Raw genomic sequence first — 27,919 nt, 5'->3', positions numbered from 1 at the left:
CCATTTAATTTACTGTTGGGCTTATGGAGGAAAATAAACTATAGGTCAATGATAGAAAAAAACACTTGGAATGTAGAGAGTTCCAGGTTCAATACCTAGCATATCCTAGTAAGCAGAGAAGATGCCTATAAGAGATCTGCTAGAAATATTACACTGATGATGGACTGCTGATACCTTACCTGATATCAAGATGGACTAGAGAAGATGTTGCTCCAGACTTCAGTCCACTGATGTCCTCTTCCTTTGTGATAAGAATAAAGTAATTGACAACATGCCCTATACCATGCACCCTTCCAGAAAATTCTCAACATTTGTGTCTCATCACATTACATACACATTACATACACAGCAGAGTTTATTTTAGAATTCCATAATGCATGTTCCAACTGGCCTTATTTTGCCAAACAGAGTACCTGCTCTCCATTACTTTTCTCAGCTAATCACTGTTCTTCCAGCATGATTTTAATTTAAAATAGCCTATGAGCTTTAAAAAGATCCTATAGGTATTCTTAGAAAATGCAGCTGGGGGGATTTCGGTCCAGTGCTTTGTCTAGACAAAAGCTCACCTGCCCAGAAAAAAGATATAACACGAGGGCCTTGAGAGGGAAAAGTCTCACTGGTTTGCCTTATGACACATAGGTGTTATGTGACCATCTGCATGTAGAATGGCGATCCTTTTGTAGCATGTTCACAAAATTCCAAAACTTTCTGCCATTGGTTTAACCATAGTAAGTTGAATCAATATATATGTTGAACCAAAAGATGGTTTGATTGCATATGCCCTGGTTGAAAGATGGAAGTACTGAAAACTGAAGTTTATTCTTGTATCCTTCAAATTTCTGTTCTGGAGATTTCATCCACCCACCTGTAATTTTTAAGAACGCCTACAAATCTCACACTTACAAGTATGATGCACTTACTGGTACGCTGGCTTCTAAAGCCACAGCAGGACAAGTTTCCAAGGCAATGAATTTTAACAAAGAACAAGCTGGATAGTGTGTTAATAACTGTTGCTGTTTTGAAGTGTGAAATAGTATACACCCTGTAGCTACAAAACTTGCACCTTTAGATTATTTTAAGTAATTAATTAATTAGTTTTCTATCTTGCCTTTATTATTTTTACAAATAACTCAAGGCAGTGAACATACCTAATACTCCTTCCTCCTACTATTTTCCCTACAACAACAACCCTGTGAGGTGAGTTGGGCTGAGAGAGAGGGACTGGCCCAGCTGGCTTTCATGCCTCAGGCGGGACTAGAACTCACAGTTGCCTGGTTTCTAGCCTGGTGCCTTAACCACTAGACCAAACTGCATCTTAAATGTAGTGTCAGTTGTATCCATTTAATTTAGCTTAGACCCTTGGTGGCGTTGGATTTAGTTGTCCTTGTGTGGAATCAGGTGTTCCTTGCTTCTGTAGAGTAAGCCAGTAAAGTTTTAAAAAGTCCATTAACCATAGTACATCAGTACATTTATCAGGACTGAACAGAGCAAAGCTCTTCATCAGACAAGAAAAAACAAAGAGCTGGGGAGAGTCCAAAAATTCCGCTAGGTGTTTCAACTATGAGATCTGCATTTTTTAAAGACAATCTCAGCTGGAGATTATATAATAAATGTACACTAAATCAGAGGTAGTGCTTGTCATTATATGATTACAACTGGCTTACAGGGTCAATGAATAAACGTTATCATCCTGAGAATTAGTTCCCCAAAAGTCCCCTTTTCGGGAGAGAAATTTGAAAAATAAACTAAATAAATTTATCTTCCACCATTCCACCATATCAAAGCATAGCAATCAGGCGACCTAGGCATTTACCCTTGTTCATCAAAATCTTCAGATGTTTCTAACCATACTGTCCTTACTGAAGACCCTCCCAACCTACATTTCATCTTCCTGATAATATTTAATCATTTTTATGGCCACTCAATTTGGAAATTGTGATTGAATGGATAACATAAGGTTAAAACATTTTAAAAAAAAAATAACCCATGCAAAAAGGGGGAAAAAAGACAGTAACAGTACATCTGAACCCAACCTTTCTCAAGACCCTCCCAATCCTATGCTCTCCCCTTGGCATCTGCAGGTTCTGATAAAATGACTCAAGCTGCATTGTCCTGAAGCGTCCACCTCTTTAGTACATTTATGTGACATCATTATATGAAGATGTAGCTCTCTAGATACGGCTCTAATGCTGGAAATGTGGAAGGAAAGAGAAGAAGAGGATGACTAGCAGCAGGGTGGATGAACTCAGTTACAGTGGCGATGGGTGAAGTGTGGGAAGACTGAAAGACTAGGTTAGGGACAGATTGTCCTGGAGAAAATCTAAAAATGCAGTCCCTAGGAGTCGACAATGACTTGATGGCACATAATCATCAACATCATAATGAATGAGGCAGAGCTTGCATTCCCCTTTCCAGCTGTTGATCAGTGCTGTTCTGACACTTCCTTGAGAATACAGGCTTGTAAGATTTTAGGTATTTGGTCCAGAAGCACAGCCTTACTCAGATCGAAGGAGAGTGACATCCTACCGATGTAAATGTTTGGATAATAAGTAATTGTGGAGGGGACATCAGGACTATTCAGTGATGTTCTGTTGCATGAAATAAAATGGAATAGCCCTCCTCCCCCAATTTGCCTTCTTGTGTTGCATGCACAGAAACTGAGCACAATAACAATTTAATTATATTTTAATGCAGGCAATGGGTCAGATTGCACCTGACTTTGACAGAATCGTTTGCAAGGTTGACATGGCATCAGTAATTCACTCACCATCTCTGGTTCTGCATTCCATTCTGCAATGGCAGAGTAGCTGTCACATCAAGCAGCCTCCTTGATGTACCTTATGATAAAAGCAGTCCTGAAAAGTTCTCCTGAATTACTGGTGGAGCCAATCTTATGATCTAGATCAGTGTTTTTCAAACTTGGAAACTTTAAGATGTGTGGACGTATCTAGAGCTGTTGTTCTTAACCCAATTTACCCATTTTCCTGGTCTCAAATAATGTAGTGACCAACCCCCACCTGACTCTATTGATTTACACAGGTGTCTCAGCAGCAGCAGTCTCACACCAGATCCTCAACTCACAAAGAAGCAAGTACAAATTACTCCATTACCCTTGGATATGGCCAAACTACCGCCACTTTAAAAAGAACTGATCTAGAGGATGACAATAACTGATACTAATATCACTCCTTGCTTTCTAAAATGCTATGACAATCAGTTGGGCTTGAAAAATAAAATCTCACTGAGAGCAACCTAGAAATACTAAAATATGTTTTATCCCATATGTAGTATCTGAGAGAGATAAGTGACATGAAAACACTGCATAGCAAAAAAGTTACAGAAGGCATCCTTGTGGTATCTATGAACTTCTCAGGGCCATTGAAACAAAAGAGCATAAAAGGGTCATTCAGGAATAGGGCTTCCCTGTCTGTTATGAATTAATGAGTGAATGCATGAGAAAAAAATGAAGAGGTGAGTACAGAACATCTGAAAATCTTTGTGGTTGCACAATGTTTTTGAATTATTTACTGGTCTGTAACAGCTCTTAACTCAAACTAAGATGTAGTTTGTGAGGTGTAATAGCTGAGATGGGTCCAGAAATAGTTGAATTTCAGTTCTCTTGAAATCACTGGGACAAATTGCATAGGACTTAATTTTAAATCCTGGATGCAGGATTTAAAGATATCTAGATGGGTAGGTGTGTACAGATATAAGTTCACATTTACATAAAATCACTGTCATACAAGTCATGGGGAAGTATGTGTCTGTGTGTGTGTTTTTTTTTTATAGATTTATCAGAGATGCTGGCTAGTCTTGAAGAAAGCATCTAGCAAAGGGCCCAAAAGAATGGAGAAATTTTCAGATGAGCGTGCTGCATACTTCAGATGTTATCACAAGGTAAGAAGAGTTAAAGAGCTGGATAAGATGCTTCTCCCCCAGTTTCTTGCTGTGATGAAATCCTATGTAAATAACTTCCACAGTTGAATTGATCTTTTGTGCCAATTCATCTAAAGATATACACAATTTACTGACATTTAAACAGAAATAATGAAAAAAAGTGGGGTTGCTCTGATTTTATTAGCACTTAATCTAGGGATATCTGGGGGAGGGGGTAAAGGAAATCAAGTTGGTAGCTGTGACCATGACATCAGAGCCACCACCTTGACTATTATCATTCCTTGCCCCAACCTTAGTCATATTACCTAAACCTATATTAAGGCATATATTTTTAATGGTCTTCTGCCCTTCCAGTTAACTGTGAATATAATCAATATACTAAAGGAGCAAAAAAAAACCCTCAAAAAAAAAGATGAAAATGGTTTGGTATTTGACACAATATTCCATGCTTTGTCAAATGATAGATGTTATGATATTAAGAATTTTGTTTGCAATTTCTTTATTATTAAGAGAATTTGTAACAAAATATTTAGTATTCCTGTTTCAGATTTTGGGGTGGTGATGTAGTTAGGGTGCTGGTATGAATTTATTCTGGGCAGTGGATGATATTATGCCCAGTACATCAATATACCTAAATTTGATCCTACTTTTTGTCTTCGTTATGTATTTTTGTTTCATTCATTCATTCCATTTATAAGGCTACCCTTCTCAGCACGGTGACTGGGCGACTGGCAACAGTTACAAACAAAACATAATGAAAAAATGAATACATAAATACATAACTGGCAGCCAAGATAAAACAAGATAACAAGATAAAACAAGAAACATCCATCAGCATAACCATATCATGGGCTCTAACTGACGTTCTAACCCCCGTGCCTGGGAACATAGCTTATACAATATATTACAAATAATTTCACTGGGTCTCTCTGTGTTCGGCATACTTCATTGTTCCTGTTATACACACAGAGCCATCTTCTTTAGTAGCCTCCAAATGTGTTCTGGCTACAATTCCTACACTTTCCAGTCAAGATACATATTGGCTAAGCTCAGTGAGAATTCTCAGACTTACTGTCCACACCGAGACGAGGAATAGGTCTCTAGTGTTTTATTACTGCTATAGTAGACAGGAAATCCTACCAAACTGAAGAAGCATGGGAAAACCCAACCAGATAAACCCCCAAAGTCAAGGCAGGTCTGTTCTGGGTTTCTTTGAATGACAGCTCAATTCCTCGCTACTATGCATGCGTTTCCCCCCCTGGGTAGGGGCCCCCTCCTGCCCACCATCAGTACTCATGACACTTAACTGTCCAAATATAAGCAGAAGCACTGAGGAATCTTACTACACAGATTAGTTGGGTTTTGAGATTTTAGTGGCTTCATTCAAGATTGGATGAGACTTTGGCTTCAGATCGTTATTGTTGTTACAATATTGTATGATTTTGAAAGCAGAGTTAGCATCCTTTTTTTTTTAACCTACCATACATCTAGGAGAAAACGTCTAGCATTTTTAATCAGTTGTATAAATCTCTGAGGTTCAGGAAAGGTATAAATAGAAATGCAAGGCCCATTCTGAGAACATTTGAACAATTGGAAGTGTATTAATAGAACTGTTCAGTACTTTCTGGAATATACTTGCTGGGTACAGCCTGGCTAAATGAATCTGCCTGACGCTTACATCTCCATCTTCCTTTGAGCAAGGATTGTCATCTTTGGGAGCCACAGAAGCATGTATTTTCAGTTGCTGTCCCCTTTTTCTGGTACAGATGTTCAAATGGCCCCTTCCTGTCTGTCTTTCAGAAAGTCTCTAAATATTTGGTTTTTCCATCTTGGGATCTGGGTTGTTGTGACTATTCTTCTTCATAAGGAGTTTGTCTGTTGGTTTTCAGTATTTAGATTCCTGGTTTATATATGGTGATTTATGATTTTCACTTTTGATTTTCATTATGTTCCTGATATTTATCTTGTCTATTTGTGTTCCTGTTTTTAACCCAAGTTATGGATTTGAGGATGGGTACAAGACCCAGTTGGGAGTGGCTTATAAGCATTTTAAATAAATAAGTGTGTGTGTGTGTGTGTGTGTGTGTGTGTGAGAGAGAGAGAGAGAGAGAGAGAGAGAGAGAATGTATGTGTCCCTATTATTTGGGAATCACGCATTGTGTCTGGGAAAATATATGTGTAATTCCATGCAGTGCTATAGTAACTATATTAGACCCTTTACTTATTTTTTAAGCTTTGGCAGTACAGCTTAAAATATTAGAAAAATGGGATTTAGGTGTGGCGTTTAGGAGCCTTGGAGCAAAAAGATAAGCTTCTGGTAGCCAATCCATTTTTATTTGGCTTGAGAAACATTTAAGAAATAAAAGTCATGTGGAAACTGCATTTGAATCTCCTTAAATCTCCTTAAATTTACCCCCATCTACATTTGCCTGATGCATAATGTATATAATATTGATTATTAAAGCTTTGCAGTTATGTGCCACGCTTGAAATCTTTGGAAATAAAAACTTAATGGATATTTGAAGCCATGTGCAAAAGTCATGGGGAAAAAAAATGGAAAAAAGGCTACAGACTCATCAATTCCTCTCAACATGACAAAATTCTGTGCTGCTGCATACAGATATTGACCCAGAGGTCTGGCCATTGTTAATTTACATCACATAATTAAATGTGCCATTTGATATGGAAAAACAGAGAGCCTATGATTTGAAATGCCTATGCTGGTTAGTCCAGTTCCTTGTTACTCTGTACTATGATAACTATTACTGTGTATGTATTGAATATGTTGGTTCTTTTCTTTGTCTGTTGCGCTATGTGCCTGCATTTGTTTTGCTGAGGACCTTAATAAAGATACATTTTAATTCTGACCAACAATTCTTTATCTTCCTCATTTGTTTGTCTATAGAAATTGTGGGGATCCATCTTTAGAGCAATAAAATTTCAGGTTGGCGCAGAACTTATGTCATTTGAAACAATACTGAGTAGACATATTATTGATACAAATCTTGAATTATTTTCTCTCTCCCACTCTTCATAGTAATGCAAAATATAAGTGGTACATCCCTAGCTCTCTGAATGATGAGGGAAATAGAGCCTGAATATAGTATCAGAACCATTTAAACATTCTCCTCTTCTCTCAAAAGGGGACTTTATTTCTTCCCAAAATAGTTTCTGCAATTCAGAGTTACTACCCTCCAACAAAATTGCTGTTATGATCACATCCTGGGGATAAATTTTATCAGAAAATGTCTATTAAGGCTGTACTAGGACATCAGAAGCAGAATAAGTAAGTTTTAATCATAAGTTTATTAACTTACTTTTTTCTGTCGTCTTGATTTTGGTTACCTAATGGCTGTTGTTATTATTAAGTCTATTTGTATATTTTGTATGTTAGACTGGGAAGTTAAAAAAAAATCCAGAAGAAGGTGCTGGAGAACCACTTTTATATTATGCCAAGAAAACTGCATGGGTATATCATATATGTTACTAGGAATTGAGCTTGAATTGAAGGTGCCTATATATTTTTTTCCCATTTAGCTTAAAGTTTAGACTAGTTCTGAAAGTTTTTGTTAAGTCCAGGTGAATACATATTTTCAATTATCAATCAATCATAATTTATTGCAGTCTTAGACCAGTACAAGGATAATCTTCTGTGAAATATACATATTCTGTCTTAAAATGATAACAACATAGGATAAAATAAGGAGATAAAAATTAAAATAAAATTAAAATACATTTATAGACTATCTGACTAGACTCTATAAGTGCAATCTAAGATACAGGCTATACTAAATGAGAATATATTAAGTATAAAGTGTAAAACATAAGTATCTAAAATTACCACTATGTTATATATAAAAAAATTATCATCAAGAACTCAACAATTTGGAATCTACTGCAGGGCGGTGGTGGGTGGGGAGAATTGGGGATGCCATCACTAAGAAGATCTAATTATATAATGTTTCCTATGTTTAGATTCAGAATTATAAAACTTGAACAGCTGTTACTGAAGTTATTGAAATTAATGATGTGTTCCAATAAGCATCACAGACTGAAGTTTGCTTTAATTTTGCAAAGCCGGAACTGATAAGTTTTTCTTATCACTTTAATGATTTGTTGCAGTTGTTCAGCTGACTTATGCTTATCCAATTTGATGATGTCTTAGGCTAATTTATAACTAACACTCATATTTATAGATATGTGGCCTTGGATGAACTTTTCCATCATCAGGAATGGCCTGTGGATGGAGGTTGCTAGAATGCTTCTTCATCTGATTGTAAACTCTTCCTTGTATGGAACAAAATTCAGGATCCAAGCCATGATTAAGACAAATTGTGTATAAATCCCCCAGTTCGTATCAGAAATGTGTTCTCAGTTCAAGTCTGACCAGTTTAATTTTAAGTAACAAAAGATAGCAAAGGTAGAAGGGGATTATTGGAAGATTACAGCAGTTACCCTTTGCGAACTGGCACCACATTTGGGGCTTTCAAATTTAGGGTAGCTGTGGGCACCATGGCCTTCAAGCCTCATTGGCACTCTGTAGCATCCTAAGATCCATGGCAAAATGGCTAGTTTTCAGGGACACCTTTTTTTCCCCTCTAAATAAAATGTGAGAGGTCTCTGGGAGGCCAGGCATCTTCATTTCACTAATTTAATTATTAAACCATTTACACTACCTTAAACCCCCCCAAGAAGGCTCCATCCTGTGATGTCTGCACCCTTCTAATAACATCAGATGTCTAAATGAGGAAGTTGTGGCCATTGACCCAAAGAAAGTTGTCTAGGGCTGGTAGGTACAGGGAGTCATACGTAGGTACATAAAGTTGGCTGATTATAGAAAAGGTAGCTAGAGAGACATTCTCACAATATTAGAACTTGCAGTCATTCACTGAAACTATATGCAGGGCGATTCGAGTATGTCTGAAGGAGTGATCAGAAAAATCACAATGCCTAAAAACAGTGCAATTGAAGCCCCATCTGTTTTTGCATACATTCTCGGGCTTTGATCATGTGATTGTGGCCACCACCTTGAGTTTTTTGACAACTATGCCCACACACATAACCGGTGGAAACTCAGATTAAAGGGAAATCTTTGTTTGCCCAATACAAACTATGAAATCTACCACCACAAGGGAGTTATAGAAATTCATTAAGGTTCAGGCTATCCATGTTTATTGGCCTTTGCTATATTCTATTATCATTCTAAATAAGTAGCTTAATTGAAATTAACAATGAGCAACAGTGTAAGAGGCCTGTTGTACTCACCTCTCACCTATGAGTTGAGCTCTATGTTGGAAGGGCCTTTGCTCTTTCCCAAGATGTCAATAGTTTGTACTTGGCTTCTCTGAAAACATCCAGTGTGATTTCAGATTCCATTCCAGATACCATTGTCTCTTTTGGAATTTGGAATGAAAAACTCTGCCTAATTGATGTACTATCTGGTTCCCAAACATTTGAGTCAGGCTGTCGGGTTCAGAAGATTAATCTTGTTTGATATCTGTGGTATGGAACAGAACCTTGTTCACTGTAGATAATGGTCACTGGGGATGAACAATCTTCATTGTCTGCTTTATGAACTGAAAAAGTACAGATTTGGGAAGAAAAAGTAACCCAAAGAAAACAAATTTTGCTCTTCAGATGGATGAACTTTGAAGCACCAGATGTGAAGTGAGGCTTGCAAAATGTATGTTGAAATCCATCGTTCTTCATTTTAAATTTCAGCAGAGCAATTGCTCTTTCAGTGCCTGACCTTTAAGGATGAATTGATAATGGGAATAGATTGGGAAACATCTTTTTTATTACATCGTTCTCTCCTAAACATCATAAAGCCATCACAGGCAGCCAATAGATCATACTGCATCTCATCTGTATCCAGTTACCTTCACAAAGAGATGGAATAAGTGTTCAAAAACAGAATTCAGATTTCAGCAGGCTGGAAAAAAATATGTTACCAAAGACAAAGTGTTATAGCTAATTGAGAAAAAAAGGAAGTTAGTTTCCAATAACACACCTAGCGATGGGTGTGTGTGTGTGTGTGTGTTTGTGTGCATGTATAATCACCTTTGCATTCCATTCTTACAAGTAAAAGAAAGGTCTCTGATTCTGAGTCTTTTCTTCCCAAGGAGAAGCAACCCTTTACTGATTATGTGCTATGACATTCTCATCTTAACTCTGTATTTAAAGTCTGATCCCCACCCCCAGTTAGAATCATAGAATCCTGGAATCACAGGGTTGGAAGGGACCTTGGAGGTCTTCTAGTCCAACCCCCTGCCCCAGGCAGGAATCCTCATACCATCTCGGACAAGTCGTTGTCCAGTCTTTTCTTGAAAACCTCCAGTGATGGAGCACCCACAGCTCCGGGAGGCCAGCTGTTCCACTGCATAATAGTTCTCCATGTCAGGAAATTCCTCCTTATTTCCAGGTTGGATCTCCCTCTGATGAGCTTCCACCCATGGCTTCTTGTCCTGCCCTCATGTGCTATGGAGAATAAGTCAATGCCTAGTTCCTATAAATACCTCTTTCTTTCTGGTATCCCAGGCTTGAGAAACCTTTCTTGACAACAAGGAAACAAGGATTTTGTTAAGCTTTATGGGCATATTCAGGTATGGTAATGAGGAACTCTTGGTTTATGTACCGTAGCTTAGCAGTGAAACTGAATTATGCCTGTTGAAATGCGCAGAATGCCTTGACCTTCTTTGGAAGAGAGTTAGGCAGCTTTCATTCAACGCATATGATAGCTAAATACTGTTTAATGTGGTTTTGGGGGTACAGAGCACTCCCCAACCATTTTTTTCCTACCCACCCATTTCTTGTGAATGTTGGAGTATCTTTCTTTCTAGCATTTCATTTGTAAAAAGCGCTGTGATTGTCAATAAGAGTTTTCTTGGCATTTTCAGTCTATTCAGAAGGTGAGCTAGGCTTCTCTTGGAAAATAATGCCTTTTTGGATAAGCCCAAGCTTTCTGCTCTGCTTTCCAGGCTCATATTCTCTTATGGCCAAGATCACATGACAGGAAAGATTAAAGCAGAGAGAAAGGTCACTACCAAGCCAGGGAAAACGTGCACGGGAGATGATACTACACACCACTGCATATGGTTTCTCCTAGTGCAGTGCCTATCCAGAAAGGAAATTTAAATGTCAGCATGGCTCCTAGTTGGAAGGGGGTGATTCCTGCCTACTTGGCTTCTTCTGCTTGTTTTGTGAAAGCCGAGAGGGTGGATGAGTCTTCTTTAAAACTGGAGGTCTTTAAAAGTATTTAAGTCAAGCTAGAAGTCCATAATACGCTATGTCTGCATTCATGGAATGCCAGTTTGGATAGTTGCCAGGTCTACCCAGTACACTGAACCAAAAACTAATGAAAATATAAAGGGTAAAGGAAAAAGTGAAGAATAACAAAAAAGCAAGGAAAAGAAAGATATCTAAAGAAGCAGCTTCCGATCTTCTTTGCAGCAGTTACAAACATAGCAGTTACCATCTCCACCCTCCCATATTGCATATCATGGTTGCCTTCTTCCCATAAATAAACCTTTTTAATCAATACATGCCAAAATCAGCAGTTCACTTTTATCTGTTTTGAGCAAAAAGTCTATAAAGGGTTTCCAGTCTTTTATAAAAGTAACTGATAGTTGCCAATTATTTAGTCAAAGAGAGCGCTAGGGAATGAAGATGAAAAAACGCAGAGAAAATGCAGAGCATTTTAATGGAATTAAAAGTTGTTTTGGAAGTAGGTGAGGAAGGCTAAACAAGGAGTCTCCAGCAGAGTAAATGAAATTAAAAATAAAAGTATGAAATTATTTTGGATGAAACTGAAGTGATGGGATGCTGGAAGGAGCATTTTAGAGGGTTGATAGTATAATGTTGAAAAGTAGAGGGGAAGCCAATGCTATAAAAGTTAGTGATCAAGAAAAAAAATGGAAGAGGAAGGTATAAATCCTAAGAGCATGCTTTTTCCCACTTTGGTATATGGAAGTGAGGACTGAATGCAGTTTAAATGGATTACTTCAGATGTGTGTGCAATCAAAGAAGAAAAGATGGGGTCAAGAATGACTGGGTGCTGAATGACTATGGATTGAGTATAAAAATGGATGAAAGAAATGCATTGATATGGTTTGGTCATAAAGGCAGAATCAATGAGGACTGAATCACAAAACAAATATGTCAAGGAAGAATGAATGGCTTAAGAGGAAGGGGGAAACTGAGAAAGCTATGGTTAGAGTTGATGGGATCCTCAGAAAGATAGATGAGAAATGTATAGAACAAGGCAAACAAGGATGGTTGGCAAGAATAGAAAGATATAGAGAAGAACAGTGAATGGTGTATTGGTTAACTAGATTTAGCAGCTTTCTGTTTCTTATTTAATGCCTTTAATTTATTTAGCTTACTACTTCTTACTCCTTTTGTGTAATCTGTACAGTGTTGCTCACCCCCAGGGAGAAGAGGTATGTATGCATGTAGATAAGTATGTATGTATGTACAAGTGGATGAAAGTTGGGAGCATTGCTGCCTATGAGTCTAGTAGTTGCTTGTGCTCATGTGTAACAGACAGATAGATATGATGGTTTTCATGTACTGACCCATGACCCTTCCAGTCCCCGAGGCTATATCACACTGCTGATCTTTCAACATTCAGAATCCAGTTCCTTGATAATGCATATTCCAACCCATCAAGCTTGCCCTTTGCTCTTTATTTACCTGTCCTTATTAGTTTGGTGTAGTGCTTAAGGCACTGGGCTAGAAACCAGGAGACTATGAGTTCTAACAAAGCCAGCTGGGTGACCTTGGGCCAGTCACTTTCTCTCAGCCCTCAGAAGGAGGCAATGGCAAACCACTTCTGAAAAACCTTGCCAAGAAAACTGCAGGGACTTGTCCAGGCAGTCTCTGAGAATCAGACACGATTGAACAGATTAAAAGAAAAAAATGTTAATGCGCATATACTATGTTGTACTTCCATTTTTCCTTTCCTGCATCAGTAGGTACAGTCCAGAGCCTATCAAGCCATAGGTAAGCTTACTGGAGTATGTAAAATGGCCTGTGGATGTACAAAAATCTTTCTTGTTTTTGGAGCAAAAGAGAAGTGTGTCAGCATTTGGTTCTTTACTGGAATGGACGATGCATTCTCTTCAATTTGTCAGGATGCAAGTTACACAAACTTGTTATCTAGAATATTCCTTGTAAAACAGCCTTAATGAAAGTCACAAGTGGCTGTTTTGTTTTGTTTTTAATTTTTTTAATTCCAGGTAACAGAACTTAATCATGTGAAGAATATATTACGGTTGCCAAAAGGCACAAGGAAACATGCTGTAGGGATATATTTTAATGATGACACATCCAGGACTTTTGCTTGTGAATCAGGTAGGTCTAATGACATAGACTAATGTGTGTGTACACAATTGCGGTAGCTGTAAATATTATAAATGTTCCACGCCAACCTGCAGATTTTTGGTCATTTGTATGCAGAACTTGAGGCGGATGAATGGTGCAAAGTCCTGCAAATTGAGTGCCTGGGGACTCAGATTAATGATATTAGCCTTGGAGAACCTGACCTATTGGCTTCCGGTGTAGAGAGGGAACAAAATGGTATGTAAATACATGTTGTATATAAGCACAAGTAGAAACATTCAGGGTGCCTTCCCAATGGGTTGATAAAATCCAGAAATGGTCCTCTGTTAAATTCTTTCATTTGGTTGTATTTGTGATTGGCAAGTGACATCTCTGTTTATACTCTCTCCTCCTCTCTCTTGTCCCATTCTTTCCCTCTTGCTAATTACACAATGTGTGACCTAACAGAGATAGATTCAGCGCTGCTTAATTAAATGTTCCATTCTAAGCAACAGAGAAATGATTTGAAAGAGAATAAATGCCAACTATTGTTAGATTGCTGAGGAATGTGGAAATCAACCCTTTTAACAATATGCATACATTTTATCTCAGTCTGAACAGTGGCTTATCCTTGTAGGATCCAAGGATTTTTGGATTGCACCTTGTGTTCATGTTCAGCAGCTACTCTTACATCACTAAGAACCCTGTTGAGTCCCTAAGTTTCTGAAACAGAAAGTTTGTAGGTAGAATCTTGCAGATTCTTTACATGTACATCATGCAAAATTAAGTACCCCAAATTCTTAGAATTTGAGATTTAACAATTGTATCTGGAGTTTCGTGTTCTTGAAGTGGTTTTTATATGCATAAAGATGGGGCAAAATAGCAAATTAGGCAAAAGACCACATTGAACTTTTATGCTTGATGAGCTACTTTTCTACGTGCAGCCATTTTTATAGTGCTATGGACATTCAAAAATACTATTTTCTTCTGCCAACTGAAGTGGTACAATTAAATATAGTTCTGCAAGCCATGTAAGATTGCTCTTTTGTTTTGTAGGCTTTTAGGAAAAAAAATGTGGGAATAATTATGAAGCAGTTTGGACGATGGAAAATGCCATAGAAATGATGCATGTTTTGTTATGATTATGCTGTGTTTTAGTTCTGCAAGGATTTTAGTTTAAATCTTTTGTTTTTCTCCCAGAGAGATTCCACGTGTATTTGATGCCATCACCTAATTTAGATGTGCATGGGGAATGTACCTTGCAGATAACATTTGAAAATATCTGTCTTTGGGACATTCAGAATCCCAGAATAAAACTCGTCTCTTGGCCCTTAAGTGCCCTCCGGCGATATGGGCGGGACTCAACTTGGTTTACATTTGAAGCTGGAAGGTGAGCAAATTCTTTCTGCAGGTTTTTTCCATAATGCTGTTGAAAACAGGAAATTCTTTCTCTCTGCATTGGGGCCCCTGTATATCATGTCAGCAAGATACACACCAAGCCAGCAGACATATACAGCAGCAGCAACTGTTCTCTGTCCTATTAATATAACATCTGAACTATCTAATGGCAGAGGAAGTAGGTCTATTTGGTTCTTGGGAGAAGAGCCAATATTTTAAATCCCTTGACAAATGTGAATCTGACTACGGTCCTGTTGGGAGCTACAGGACTGCATCTTTTCTGGTATTGCATTGGTTTGCAAGGACTTTTTTTAATCCTTTTAGATTTTGTTTTTCTTCAGCCCAATCCGGAGATGCTGCGGAATCAAACCTATGGTTTTCTGCATGCAACACAGGCGTTCTAGCGCTGTGCTTTTTATTCAGGATAATTTGAAAGGAAGGATAAAAACACATTTCACATGCATGCACACACACATTCACACTCAGGTACAGATTTTGGTTTGGGCTGTGGACAAGGAAAGCATTTAACAATGGATTAATTAGAATATCCAGTACTGGAGGAACAATCTTTTCTGCTGCAGAGAGGAACGAAAAAGGAAGTTTTCAGTACTGAAAGTCCTCTTAAAATGTACACACTTTAACTTGGCTGAAGAGGTTAAACTGAAATAGTCAGCCAAAATGGCAGCTTAAGTAGTTCCTTCTGTAATCCATACTTGGGCTTCATATGGAATACTGGCTTGTAAGATATCTTGTCACATAGAGACATAATGCGTAGCTCCAGGATATTAGGAAGTAGCTTCCCAGAAGAGAAATGAACTTTAAATTGTAGCTATTCTCCTTTGTGCTTTTCTTTTCATTAAATGTGCTTTGTATGCCCTTTATTTAGATTTCCCAGACGTAGAACTTATCTATGCATATTAGTCTACCCAAGGATACATGTATGACACTTACGTTTGACTTGGTTTGGATTTTAATACAAACATGTGCAAACTGGACTGTAAAGAGCCTTAGATTTTTGCATATTTTTATATACCCAAACATGCAGAGAAATGTATTTCTAGAGCAATATTTTTTGGTGGAAAAAATGACAAAGAAGCATAAAATTGGGGCAGGATCAACTTCTGCATCAAAAGACATGGTAGTGTTGCAAGAGGTGTGGCAGGCAGAATTTCATCTGCACCTAGGACACTGGTATCTGCTATTGTTGTTTCATTCTTCTTTGCTCCTTTTCTTCCCCCTACTGTACCAATGCACCTTTATCAATTATTCTGATCACATGGAACCACGCTCTGTTCTCTTTCTGGCAGGATGTGTGATACTGGGGAAGGACTATTCATCTTCCAGACAAGAGATGGAGAGGCAATCTATCAGAAAGTCCACTCAGCGGCCCTGACCATAGCAGAACAACATGACCACTTACTGCAAAGTGTGAAAAATTCCATGGTAGGCCTCCTACATCTTCCAACAGCCACAAACTCTATAAGCCACCTTCTTAAGCTTAAGCAGGAGTTCAGATTTGGATGGTACGAACAGAAAAGCAGTCTTTTTGCCCTTGTTTGCTTACTTAGCATCTGTATTTTTAACCCATGGGTTTATTGGATAAGCCTGTAGCTGCAGGTGCTGTTTCGTTAATGAACATGGCAGGTGAGGACTGGCACAATATTTCCTGATGGATGGATTGATTTGTCTCTGTTGGCAGAATGCTGGGGAAGCCTTTAGCCCAGGAGAGATCAGAAAAGTCACACACCAGGCATTTCTATAAAAATAATTTATTTACAAAAACCAAAACAAAACATATTTAAAGGACTTAGCTCTCCTGGCTTGCTACATATCGGCAGAGAGAAAAAGAGGAAGTAAGAAACAAGTCCGGGCAGGTTCCTCCCCCCAGGCAATTTGCATGAAGCACGTGAGAGGAGACAATCAAATACAACCTCTTCACCCAGCCAAAATGATTAGGTACAATAGCAGTCTTAATCGTTAGTAGGAAAACATCAACAGTCTCTGCCATAGAGCAATGGGCAACACTGCCCTCAGTTTCTAGAAATGGGTTCGGATGTCCTCCAGAGGCTGGCAGAAAGGTGACTGGGAACCCTAAGAATCCCTAGGACTGCAGTTGATCCACCCCTGGCTTCACCCTTGCCGCTGAGCTCCTCGTTTAACCCTTAAATAGGTGTTAAAAGAATATTTAGCTCTGAACATCAAGTCCATGTTCCTAGGAAAGGTATGTGGTTCTCCTAGGAATATTGTGGGGGTGTAAAACAAGTAAGTGGAAAGGAAGGCAGCATAAGGAAGCAGCTTTTGGGTGTTCTTCTGCTCACATTGCCTTTCTCAGCAAATCTGCAGAATCTGCCCTCTTTTAGCCTTCTGCCAGGTAATCTATCATCTTAGCTACACTGTCATCTTGACATTATTAAGTCTCATGCCAACTCTCTCTTTGTTATTCTCTGTTCAGTGTGAAGCCTAGATGAGGCTGTGGGAAATCAAGTACATATTATGATAGAGCCTAAAAGGAAAGGTTTGGTGTCCCAGATATGTAGTCGCTGAGCACAGGCAGTCCTAACTTAACAACCATTCTTTAGTGACGGTTCAGACTTACAGTGGTGTTGGAAAAAATGACTTACAACCAGTTCTCACACTTATGACCATCGCAGTGTCCCATGGTAACATGATCATCATTTCCAACCTTCCTGGCTAGCTTCTACCAAGCAAAATCAGTGGGGAACCGTGTGACTCGCTTAAAAACCACATGGTCCGCTTAATGCCTGTGGCAATTCACTTAACAGTGGCTGCAAAAAAGGTCATAAATTCGGGTTGGATTCACTTAATGATCGCTTGGCTTAGCAACTGAAATTTGAGCCCCAATTGTGGTTGTTAAGCGATGACTACCTGTAGCTCATGTATAGAACTGCTACCATAAAACCAAACATTTGGGTAAACAGCCCTGTCCTTGTCAGATTGCAGTCCTTTTCCAAAATGGGAAGCATCTTCCCAATATTTTTCACCTTGACTGAAGTTGTACTGACTTGTTGACCCAGCTTTAAGACTACAAATGCCATGATGCCCTGTGAGATTGATGAAAACCATCTGCATGAGAACAAATGTGTCTTAAACTAGAAAGTCTGTTTGGAATATATGCAATATTTGTCCCAAATGACATTAGAATTTTACTGGAAGACAGGAATTTATTGCTTGTGTTTGTGGAATTGAAGCAGAGATAGATCAGCTGATACCTGAAATGGTCAGGGAAAACTTGAGATGTTAAATTAAATTATTATTATTACTATTATTATTAGGCGTATTTCCTTAATTTGTAAATTGCTTGTGGTCTGGAAATGAAAATAAGGAAGTTTTTTTCTTAGTTTTTTTTCATTTTTAAAAATCTTTTTCTATTTAAAAAATAAATTTTGTTTAAATATATTTTTTTCTTTTGATTAAATGCTTTTCTCCAGTCCTTCTATTCTATCAGATAATTTGAAGTTTCTTTTAAAATAATCTTTTAAAAATATTCTACTTCCCTTTTATCTTAAACAAGAAAGATACTGTTAATTCAAAAAGTTGAGAGGTGCAGAAGGATATGCTTTAAGATTTTTTTCAAACACAAGTTTTTGAAATGTGCTACAGTTATGAAAATAGATTTCTAGTTGTTTCCATGACAGTAGAATATAGGATAATTTTGTAAGTTCTCTTGAAGCTTTACCTGATGGAACATAATTATACAACAGTGCTGGTGGAAGCTTTTATTGTATGGAGTATTTGTAATCCAGATGCAGGTGTTTAAAGATTTCAAATTGTGTGTTTCTGGTGGAATGGCTAAATGTTATAGAAATTGGAAGTTAAATATTGGTTGGGTTATACTATAAGTAGTTCTCTGTGATGGGGATAGGGGTATCTGTAGGACACCCCCAGAGACCCATCAGGAACCTACCCTCCTGGTCATCCGGGAGGCCATGAAGAGGCCATGGCTCTTCTTGTAAGCTTGGCGGAAGAATGAGGCTGGTGCCCAACAAGCTGGAATGCTGATGTGCGCAAGACTGTTGTCGCAGAGCACCAGGAATTTTATTTGTGGTTGTTCTGTTTTGTTTTCTTTATGTTTTTATTGTTTTGTGAGCTGCCCAGGGTTGTGGTTCATAATATGGGCGGCTATATAAGTTTTTTAAACAAACAAACATGCACTTTACACATTGCGTATTTATTTATTTTATTTATTTTATATTTCAAATTTCCATCAACGCCCATCTCCCCTGAAAAGGGGACTATATTATCCTAGTATGTGTAACTCTTATTAAAGTCCAACTTTTAGGCATTAAAGCTGGGTCGATTGACAAAAATACCCTGCATTCTACTGCCTGGAGTTTTTGATTCCAGCAGTTTTTTTCTTAAAATTAAAAATTAACAAGCTATCCACCAGACCTAATGGGGGCAGTTACTGTTTTGAAAATCTACAAGGTGTTCAAGAGAACTTTTACAGAGATTTTTAGCCTTAAGAAAGCTTGGTGGGCTTGTCACAGCTATGACAAAGACCTCTTCTCTAGTACTCCCTGGAATGACCATGTGACACTTGGCATTGTTTTATCACCTGGTCAGTCCAAGAAACACTAGGAAAGTGTTTCTTTTGGAGTCCAATGTTGCAGCAGATCATAGAAATTTAAACAAAGCTAGGAGATAGCCACTTCCTTTTTTTTTTTTTTTTTGCAAAAGTGTAATTCTTCAGCTCTGCTCTCTGTGTGCACGTGTAGACAGAGAAGGAGAGAAAGTGGAGGAATCTAGCTAGAATCTGATCCATATCTAATATTTATCCTGCCATGGGTTCCTCTGGGGAAAAAAACAATGCACATTTTCTTCCAGAAGAAATCATGACAAAGTTCTTTTACGTTAATGGAATATAGTTTGTTAAAGTTCATGCTTTTTCAGGGGAACAAAATTATAAGCTTTCCCCAACGTTTTTTTCCTGTTTGAATGGTCATGCCATGTGCTATTTTCCCCAATAAATAGCACATTTATTCTGAGCAAGTGTGATAACATGTAGCATATTCTATCCCCCTCCTTTGTAAAAACTACCTAAGGTAGAATTGTTATCAAATCAACTTTCCAGCAAGTGGCATGTTTCTGCCGTTTTCATTTTATACTGTGAAAGCTCAGTCACACATTTTCCTTCCTTCATTGGGAAGAATGTGAGAGAATGACTGCAATCAGTTTTAAATAATGGCCAAAACTGTAGTCCTAAAACAAAGTCAAGCTGAACTACAAACACTTAGGAACAAAGCCATGCTTACTTAAGCTCCTCTGGCCAAGGAACTCTAAGTGTTGGTGTGAGTTTTGACACTGTGCAAATGCAAGATATGTCGCTTTCATTGACCAACATACAGGTAGAACACAGCAGATGCTGCACAAGTAAAATGACCCACATGGGACTAGTTATGGCAGGATAAAGATGGCCCTGGGGGGAGCACATACGTAGTAATCATATTTTGTTTTCCATTGACTTCAATATATCTTAACAAATCTTTCTTGTCTGTTTTGCTGTCAGGCAGGGTGTTCAGGTGTTCCCATACGAAAAAAAAAAAAGGATTTAATATAATCTAGTCTTTATTTCAGTGATTCCTCTGCCCCAAAAGACCCTAAGTATGGGTGTGTGTGTGTGTGTGTGTGTGTGTGTGTACATATTGGGAGCAGATAAATTGCTAGAATGGCTTCTAGTAAGGCTAGTATTGCTTTTGAAGATACTTCCCACCTTGCTGGGATTTGAGAAATTTGAATGCAACACTGCTAAATACATGGTGTCTCATTAATTCTTTACTCCCTAAATTATTCATCTCTGCATACCTAAATCCAACAAAGAAATGGTGCATAAAAACACAAAGTCATACCAGTGTTATTTCTCAGCAAGGTAATATGGCAAAATATTGGTTTATGGGTTCCATTTCCTCAAAGGAGTTAACAGTGTGACTTTTGACATCTCTACTGTGTGTTTTCCCTAACAATCTTAGAATAACAGAATTAGAATCAGCCAGTTAGGCCATCAAATGCAATGTCCAGCTCAGTACTGGACCCTAAATTAAAGCATTTCTGGCATATGACTATCTAAACCTTCGCATGAACACATCCTGTAACTTAAATCATGTTTAGGCATTGCATTCTGGTTGTATTGCATTGCATTCTGTCCTTCACCTATTTTTGCAGTTACTGTTCCCAGGATTCCTCAAAGAGGAAAGAATGTTTGTTTGTTTGTTTTAAAATACTGCATGTTTGTATTATATTTTATCCAATATAAATTAAATTAAGGCTAAATACAGGCTTTCAGGTGATCACACTATGTATCTTGGTGAGAAAAGCCAGTGAGAAGGAAAGACAGACAGGCTTAGAGGGCAAATCGTTGGGTTACGTTTCATGGGACTCATTCCCACTAAACATGAATATCAAGAATAAGCAATCTGGTACTTTCCAGATATTTTTGAACCCCATCAACCTTAGCCAGTATGGCCATAGATAAAAAAAATTGTGGGAACTATAATCCAAAATATCTGGAAGGTATCAAGCTGCCTGATATCAGGCTGAATCTTTCTATGTGGTCGCTAGGAGTCTCAAATGACTTGATGGCACATAATCAATACATCGGTCAATCAATCAGGCTGCCTACCTAAATATAGAAGATAATAATCTTAACTACAGCTACAGCTGGTCCAGAATGCAGCCATGCAAGGAGTTTTAGGAGCCCCAAAGATGGCCCATATAACACCTTTGCTGTGCAAGCTGCACTGGGTGCCAGTTCAATTCAAGGTGTTGGTTATCACCTTTAAAACCCTACATGGCATGGGCCCAAATTACCTGAGGGACCACCTCACCCCCATTACATCAACCTGTCCCACCTGGTCAGGCAGAGAGGGGATGTTGCGGACCCTGTCCATGAGGGATTGTTGATTGGCAGGGTCCAGGAGGAGGGCCTTCTCTGCTGTGGCCCCCGCCCTCTGGAATAAGCTACCCCCAGAGATAAGGCAAGCCCCCACTCTCCCGGCCTTCTGGAAGGGGCTCAAGACATGGCTTGAGGTGGAAGGGGGATAGTTTGTCATGGGGGTGGCTGGCACCATGAAGCAGCCCTGAGAAAGCTTAACAATACTGTAATTTCACCTTCTTGGGTTTTAGTTTTTATATTTTATATTTTAGAGCTTTTATTGTATTTGTATATTTTGTAACGTATTTTTAATTTTATTTATTTACTTATTATTTAAATTTATATCACCCCCATCTCCCCCCAATGGGAGAGATAATTAAATAATTAAATTGATATTTAATTATTACTGTTTTTAATCTGTTGTAAACCGCCCAGAGTCGTTCCGAGATGAGCGGCGGAAAAATAGGATAGATAGTAAATAAATAAATAAATAACTGATAAAGCCAGAATATCCAAACTTCCTGCTGCTGTCTTAGGTGACAGAAGCTGCCATTAATATTGGGACATGCGCTTCCTTTTTACACATTGCAGAGATGAAAAGCATTAGAACCAACCTAGGTTCTGATGCAATATGTTGAAGATGAATTTCATCTGGTTCCCATATATTCATCCCATTGTGTCTTGGACCTCCTTTCAGCTCCAGATGAAAATGACTGAGCGAGCAGTTTCTCTTGGCACCATGGTCCCTTTGCCCCGGAGTGCCTATTGGCAGCACATCACAAGGCAGCACAGCACTGGACAGCTGTTTGGCTTACAAGGTAGGGTGCTGATGCAACATTTCCAAAAAATTGTCCCATTGAGCCTCCATATCATTCATATACCAATGTACAGATTCACAGGTATTTCCAGACCATAGTTTGACGTTGCATAAACCAGTGACAGTCTTCTCTGTTTCCTTTTTCTTTATCTTCTCCCCTCTCCTGTAACAATGACCTTCTCTGGTTTCCCACTTCAGGGAAGCCCTAATTTGTTATTATGCCTGAATCACAAATGCTTGCCTTGATGCTTGCCTTCCAAATAGAATTGGGAATCAGCTTCAGACCATAGTTCCAGGATTTGATTTGGAAGACAAAGCACAGATTGCTGATTTGGATGTGGTGAAAAAGAGTGGTTTGGATGGATGAATGAGGAAGTTGCAAGAGAACTGGAGAATGTAAAGGAGGAGTGAGGATGAAGAGAGAGCACTCAACCTTGACATTAGGAAAGATCATGGCTACGTGTGAAGATCGAGAAGGAAGACTTTTCTTCTGAAAATGTAGATGACATAATCAAATCTCAGGTGACATTTTACAATATGCTGTCTAGGCGTCACATCACTATTTTCATTTAAGGAAAAAACACACTTTTTTTGTATAAAGCCTAATTAATTACATCTGAACCCCCAAATAATCTTGACTAGATTGGAGATGGAGTTGAATAAGTGGCCTGACTTCAAAGTGTTGTTCAAGCCACCCATTTTGGAAAGCCTGTGACAATTAAGTCACAGGCTTAATTGATCAGTCCTCATTCCACCCCAAAATGATGAAAGTTCATCCCCTGTTATCTTTTCCTTAACTTGCTGAAATTTAGATCGTGAAAGCCAAAAGCAAAGGTGGGAACAGGCAGTGATCTATCAGGTCCTAAATCTTGACTTTGTTCGAGATACCGTAAAAACCACCCTTGTTTTGATTTTGACAATAGGGGAAGAACTTGGGATTTACCAGGCATGCAAGCAACACTTCCTTATTTCCTCTACTAATTAGCTCTTAGACACTTTACATTCTAAATTAATTCTTAATTCTTATATACACCTGATGAATCCCAAGTAAGGATGAAACCAGTCCCATACTGCCTTCTGGTAGTCAATATAAATAAAAATATTACTTAGGATACAGACTGTGTAAAAAGAAAAGGAGGGGGGAAGTGGAAGTCATATAAAACCTTGTAAGGGAGGGCATGTCATATGTAACACCTCTATGGTCTGAGAATTTAAGAAATGGAAGGTGGACTGTATATATGATTCTTAAAAACTGGAAAATAACATGCATTAAACTCCAAACCTACCCCAGTCTATTAGGCAGTCTATGAATATTCTCTTTCTTATTCACAACAGAAAAAGTATTACTTGTTTCCAATTAGATTATTCTAAGGCTTCCAATTAGATCATTATTCTAAATGCACCTCTAATGTAGTAGCTTAGATTGCCTCATGCATGATGAAAAAGAAATGGTATATCTATCTATCTCTCCTGAATAAACTTATTTCTAGTAAGGAGAGAATGCTGCTGACATTTTTGCAGCTTCAGTTCAAAACATGTTAAAGATTTGTCTTATAATCTGAGGACATCTAGTGGTTACAGAAAGTGTATTTATGATGTCCAATGTAATATTTTACTAGTGAGGGACTGGAAAGAAAAGTAATGAAAAAGAAGTTCTATTAAAGGTAAAAATATGCACTGGTTACCAGCTGGCTTCTGGATGCAATTCAAGATGCTGGTTATCACCTATAAAGTCCATCATGGCATGGGGCTTGGATGGACCACTTGTCTCCTGTAATTTCTGTCTGTTCTGCTTAATTGGACAGAGTTGGTATGTTTTGGGTCCCATCAGTTAAGCAGTGTCCTCTGATGGGACCCAGAAAGCAGACCTTCTCAGTTGCTGTAATGGTATGTGAGAAAGACCTTGAAAGATGAGGTGAAGAGATGCTGCCTAGGGAATGGTCAGATAAGAGAGGGCATAGCCTGCAGCTGCATAATAAGAGGAGAAAGAGGCTCAAAAGGGACCCCCTCCCTAACTTCCCAGTTTGTAAAGGAGTCGGCAGGAAATTTGTACTTTCAGACTTGAAGATTCTATTATTGTAGCCTTACAATAAAGTAGAAGTTGCTCATCTGGTTGTGTTTCCTGTCTTGTTTCCCTGGGAAGGCTGACTGCTGCAATGGCTGTCCTCTGGAACAGCATTCCCCCAGAGATCCATATGGCCCCAACTCTGACCTCATTCAAATGAGTTCTTAAAAACTGCCCTCCCCGCAGCATCAGGCTAGAGTGGGTGATGGGCCACTTGGGGGAATGTTTTGTATAAAAGATTGTGTTATTTTGCTCTTCCTGGATGCTCGTTTCCCTCCCCCCCCCCCGTTTTTGCTTAATTGTTCTAATCTGTCTTTAACATTGTGAAATGCCCAGAGTCATTGCAGAGTCAGGTGACTTTACAGATTTAATAAACAAACAAATAAATATAGTACCAAGACTGTCTGACAGCTCTACCATTTCAGGATAATAGCTAGTGACTATTAATGGCAAACTGTAAACACGCTTTTCAGTACCCTTGTAAAATCAGCTTCTTTCTTTTCCCAACACTTCACTGCTTGCTTCAGTTTGTGTTTCTCCCATGCTTTATGTTTTCGTAGGCCTGCTATGACTTCCCTCCTCCTAGATCATGTTTTACTTGCTAGGTCCAGCTCAGAGAGAAACACAAACATGAAATACGTAAAAGCCTTACCAATAACAACAACAACAACTTTGGGTGGAATGCAAGAAAGTGTTTTACTTCTCTTTTTATCAGTGAAGGGTGGCACACAGGGGATCAAGAAATTCAACATGGTGGCCATAGCTGCATAATCAAAATCCTACCCCTTTCCCCATGAAAACATGAAAAAGATGGGGGTTTAATTCATGGTTGTGGCCAGGATCTGGAGTCTTTTGACCTCTCTGCAGAAACTCCTGGGTGAGGACAGAGTGAAGGAGGCTTGGATTGGCGTTTCAACACCTCAAGTATTGTTTTGCAGATAGGATGGATGATGATGTGGCAAAGCTCTGTAAAAAACGATGAACATTACAATGAAGGGAAAATGGTTGTCTTTGTTAGGATGCTTTTGTGCATCTTAAAATTATAGTTCAACACTAAAAGGGGGCAGCTGCTCAATCAGGCAGACTGATTTGTTACATCCTGAACATTTGATAATTTGCCGATATAATATTTCTTTCTCCTTTTTGTTTGATTTGGAGAAGATAGCCCACTGAAGATCCACAGAACAGAAACCTTTCCCACCTATCGGTCAGAACATTGATAAAACGGAGCCAAGGACTTTAAAAAGCTGTGTGTGTGTGTTGAGATGGACTGGTCCAGCACCAAGGCTTTCACTGAACTGGACAACAATAATGAAGCAGACAAAAGGAAGAAAGACTGGATCACGACTGCTAGATTATTTCTTAATTTTCAGGAGAAGAGGAGATTGACTTGAAAATTATCATTTGTAATTTGCAGTATTTCGTAATCACATCTGGAACAAAGAAATGTTCCTTCAGTGTGGATTTCATGTATAGTTAGTATCTGCTGATGATTTGTCCTATGCTATCAGTTCAAGATTTAGTTCATCAATTTCAGTGGTACCTTGAATAATGTAGTTTACAGTCTTTCTCTATTTTCTGGATTCAACACTGGCTATAGCACTTTTCCACTTTTAAGAATGGTTACTTGTTTTTAGGAACTGGAACCTGTTGTCCCTGTCTGTTAAAGTCTGGTTTTGTCTCATCCAAGTTATCAAAAGATAATTCTTGTGTCTCTATGTTTGTTACATGTTCAAGTGCTTAAACATGTATTTTGGAATTTTAGAAATAAAACGGCCTTTCCCAAATTGTTAGAAAGTTACATGCAACTTTTCTGGGATGCACGAGAAGAGCTACAATGCCCAGGCTTGTGTAGGTAATAATACCGCTCTACTTGGCATTAGCAACACTTCCTTTTAAGCACCATGTTAACATTATGCCCTGAAAAGATTTCAGGATGTATGGATGGTTCAATACCTATTCAGAACACAGAGCAGAGATTTTAAATATCCGTTAGTTCATGATATGAGAACATGAGTGGGTAAGTAAGTAACATAGAAAGGTAAGATATCAATGCGTAATGACCTTAACTGTCATAATCATGGAACCATAGGGATAGGACCCCCTGTCCAGAACAGGAATCCTAGACAGAAATCCTAATACATAATTCTGGACAAAAGGCTGTCCAACCTTTGCTTGAAAATCTCTAGTGATGGACCAGCCATAACTCCAGGAAGAACCTGTCTGCTGTTTAATAGCTCACACAGTCGAGAAAGTCACCCCTATTTTTTGTTCAGATCTTTAGGCTAAACATACCTAACATACCAGGTCCTCTAACCTTTCTAAACAGGATAGATAGATAGATAGATAGATAGATAGATAGATAGATAGATAGATTATTTATTTATTTATTTATTTTCTATCCCGCCTTCATTATTATTTTTTTAATAAATAACTTAAGGCGGTGAACATACCTAATGCTCCTTCCTCCTCCTATTTTCCCCTCAACAACAACCCTGTGAGGTGAGTTGGGCTGAGAGAGAGAGGGACTGGCCCAAGGTCACCCAGCCGGCTTTCATGCCCAAGGCGGGACTGGAACTCTCATCTATCTATCTATCTATCTATCTATCTATCTATCTATCTATCTATCATCTATCTATCTATCTATCTATCTATCATCTATCTATCTATCTATCTATCTATCTATCTATCTATCATCTATCTATCTATCTATCTATCATCTATCTATCTATCTATCTATCTATCTATCATCTATCTATCTATCTATCTATCTATCTATCATCTATCTATCTATCTATCTATCTATCATCTATCTATCTATCAATCTATCAATCTATCAATCTATCTATCTATCTATCTATCTATCTATCTATCAAATTTCTCTGCTGCCCATCTCGTATACAGCTCCTGGTTTCTAGGCCGTTGCCTTAACCACTAGACCGAACTGGCTCTCAGTAGATGCTCCTAAGCTTCTAAGAAACAAAACACATCATATTTAGTACCTAATACAGGAAGGATAAAATGAATGGACAATCTTTGGTAGCCAGGAGCTATAGTTAACTTGGATAGGTGGGCAGTGGACAGTGCCCACAGTGGGCAGAAATATGATACAAGATAGTCAGAAATTTTTCATACATGGAGGAGGGCAAAATTTTCTGGGTTCATATACATTTGTTTTATATATGGCTTACAGTATACTCTTCACTGCTTTATAACATTTTTATAGGCACAAGACTATAAGCAACCATGCTGTTGGTTTTCAGTAATTGTGGACAAATGGTACTCCAGAATTACAGAAAAATTGGTCCAGGGGCTACATTCAAATCTCAGGTTGTTCTCTCCCGACAAGATGTGCTTGTACATGCAATGTACAGATCTTTTAAATACAAAAGCTCTTCCTTTTCCCACAAATTATATATGAGATGAAGAGAGATACTGCTGCTGTTAGCAGAATTCATTTAACACCATCCATCAAAGAACCAAATGGAATTTTCACAATAACTGTGTGTTTGTGTGTGCAGGTTCATTTGACTCT

The 27,919-nt window shown here is 38.4% G+C and overlaps 1 protein-coding gene across 1 annotated transcript in view; it reads left to right on the top strand.

The window, feature by feature from the left end:
* The window catches only part of DOK5 (docking protein 5), a 64,200-nt gene extending 38,127 nt beyond the window's left edge, over positions 1-26,073 (top strand). Inside the window, exons 2-8 of the mRNA XM_063297031.1 lie at positions 3,790-3,897; positions 13,134-13,248; positions 13,354-13,473; positions 14,416-14,605; positions 15,921-16,056; positions 22,200-22,320; positions 25,546-26,073. Coding sequence (XP_063153101.1) covers positions 3,790-3,897; positions 13,134-13,248; positions 13,354-13,473; positions 14,416-14,605; positions 15,921-16,056; positions 22,200-22,320; positions 25,546-25,604 — 849 coding nt within the window. The 3' untranslated portion in view covers positions 25,605-26,073. The remainder of the gene's footprint in view (positions 1-3,789; positions 3,898-13,133; positions 13,249-13,353; positions 13,474-14,415; positions 14,606-15,920; positions 16,057-22,199; positions 22,321-25,545) is intronic.
* Positions 26,074-27,919: the final 1,846 nt, after the last annotated feature.

The sequence above is a fragment of the Candoia aspera genome, chromosome 3, assembly GCF_035149785.1.
Source record: "Candoia aspera isolate rCanAsp1 chromosome 3, rCanAsp1.hap2, whole genome shotgun sequence".
NCBI classification, from domain to species: domain Eukaryota; kingdom Metazoa; phylum Chordata; class Lepidosauria; order Squamata; family Boidae; genus Candoia; species Candoia aspera.
Note: the sequence above shows the minus strand (reverse complement) of the source record. Positions and strands in the feature narration are given on the sequence as shown.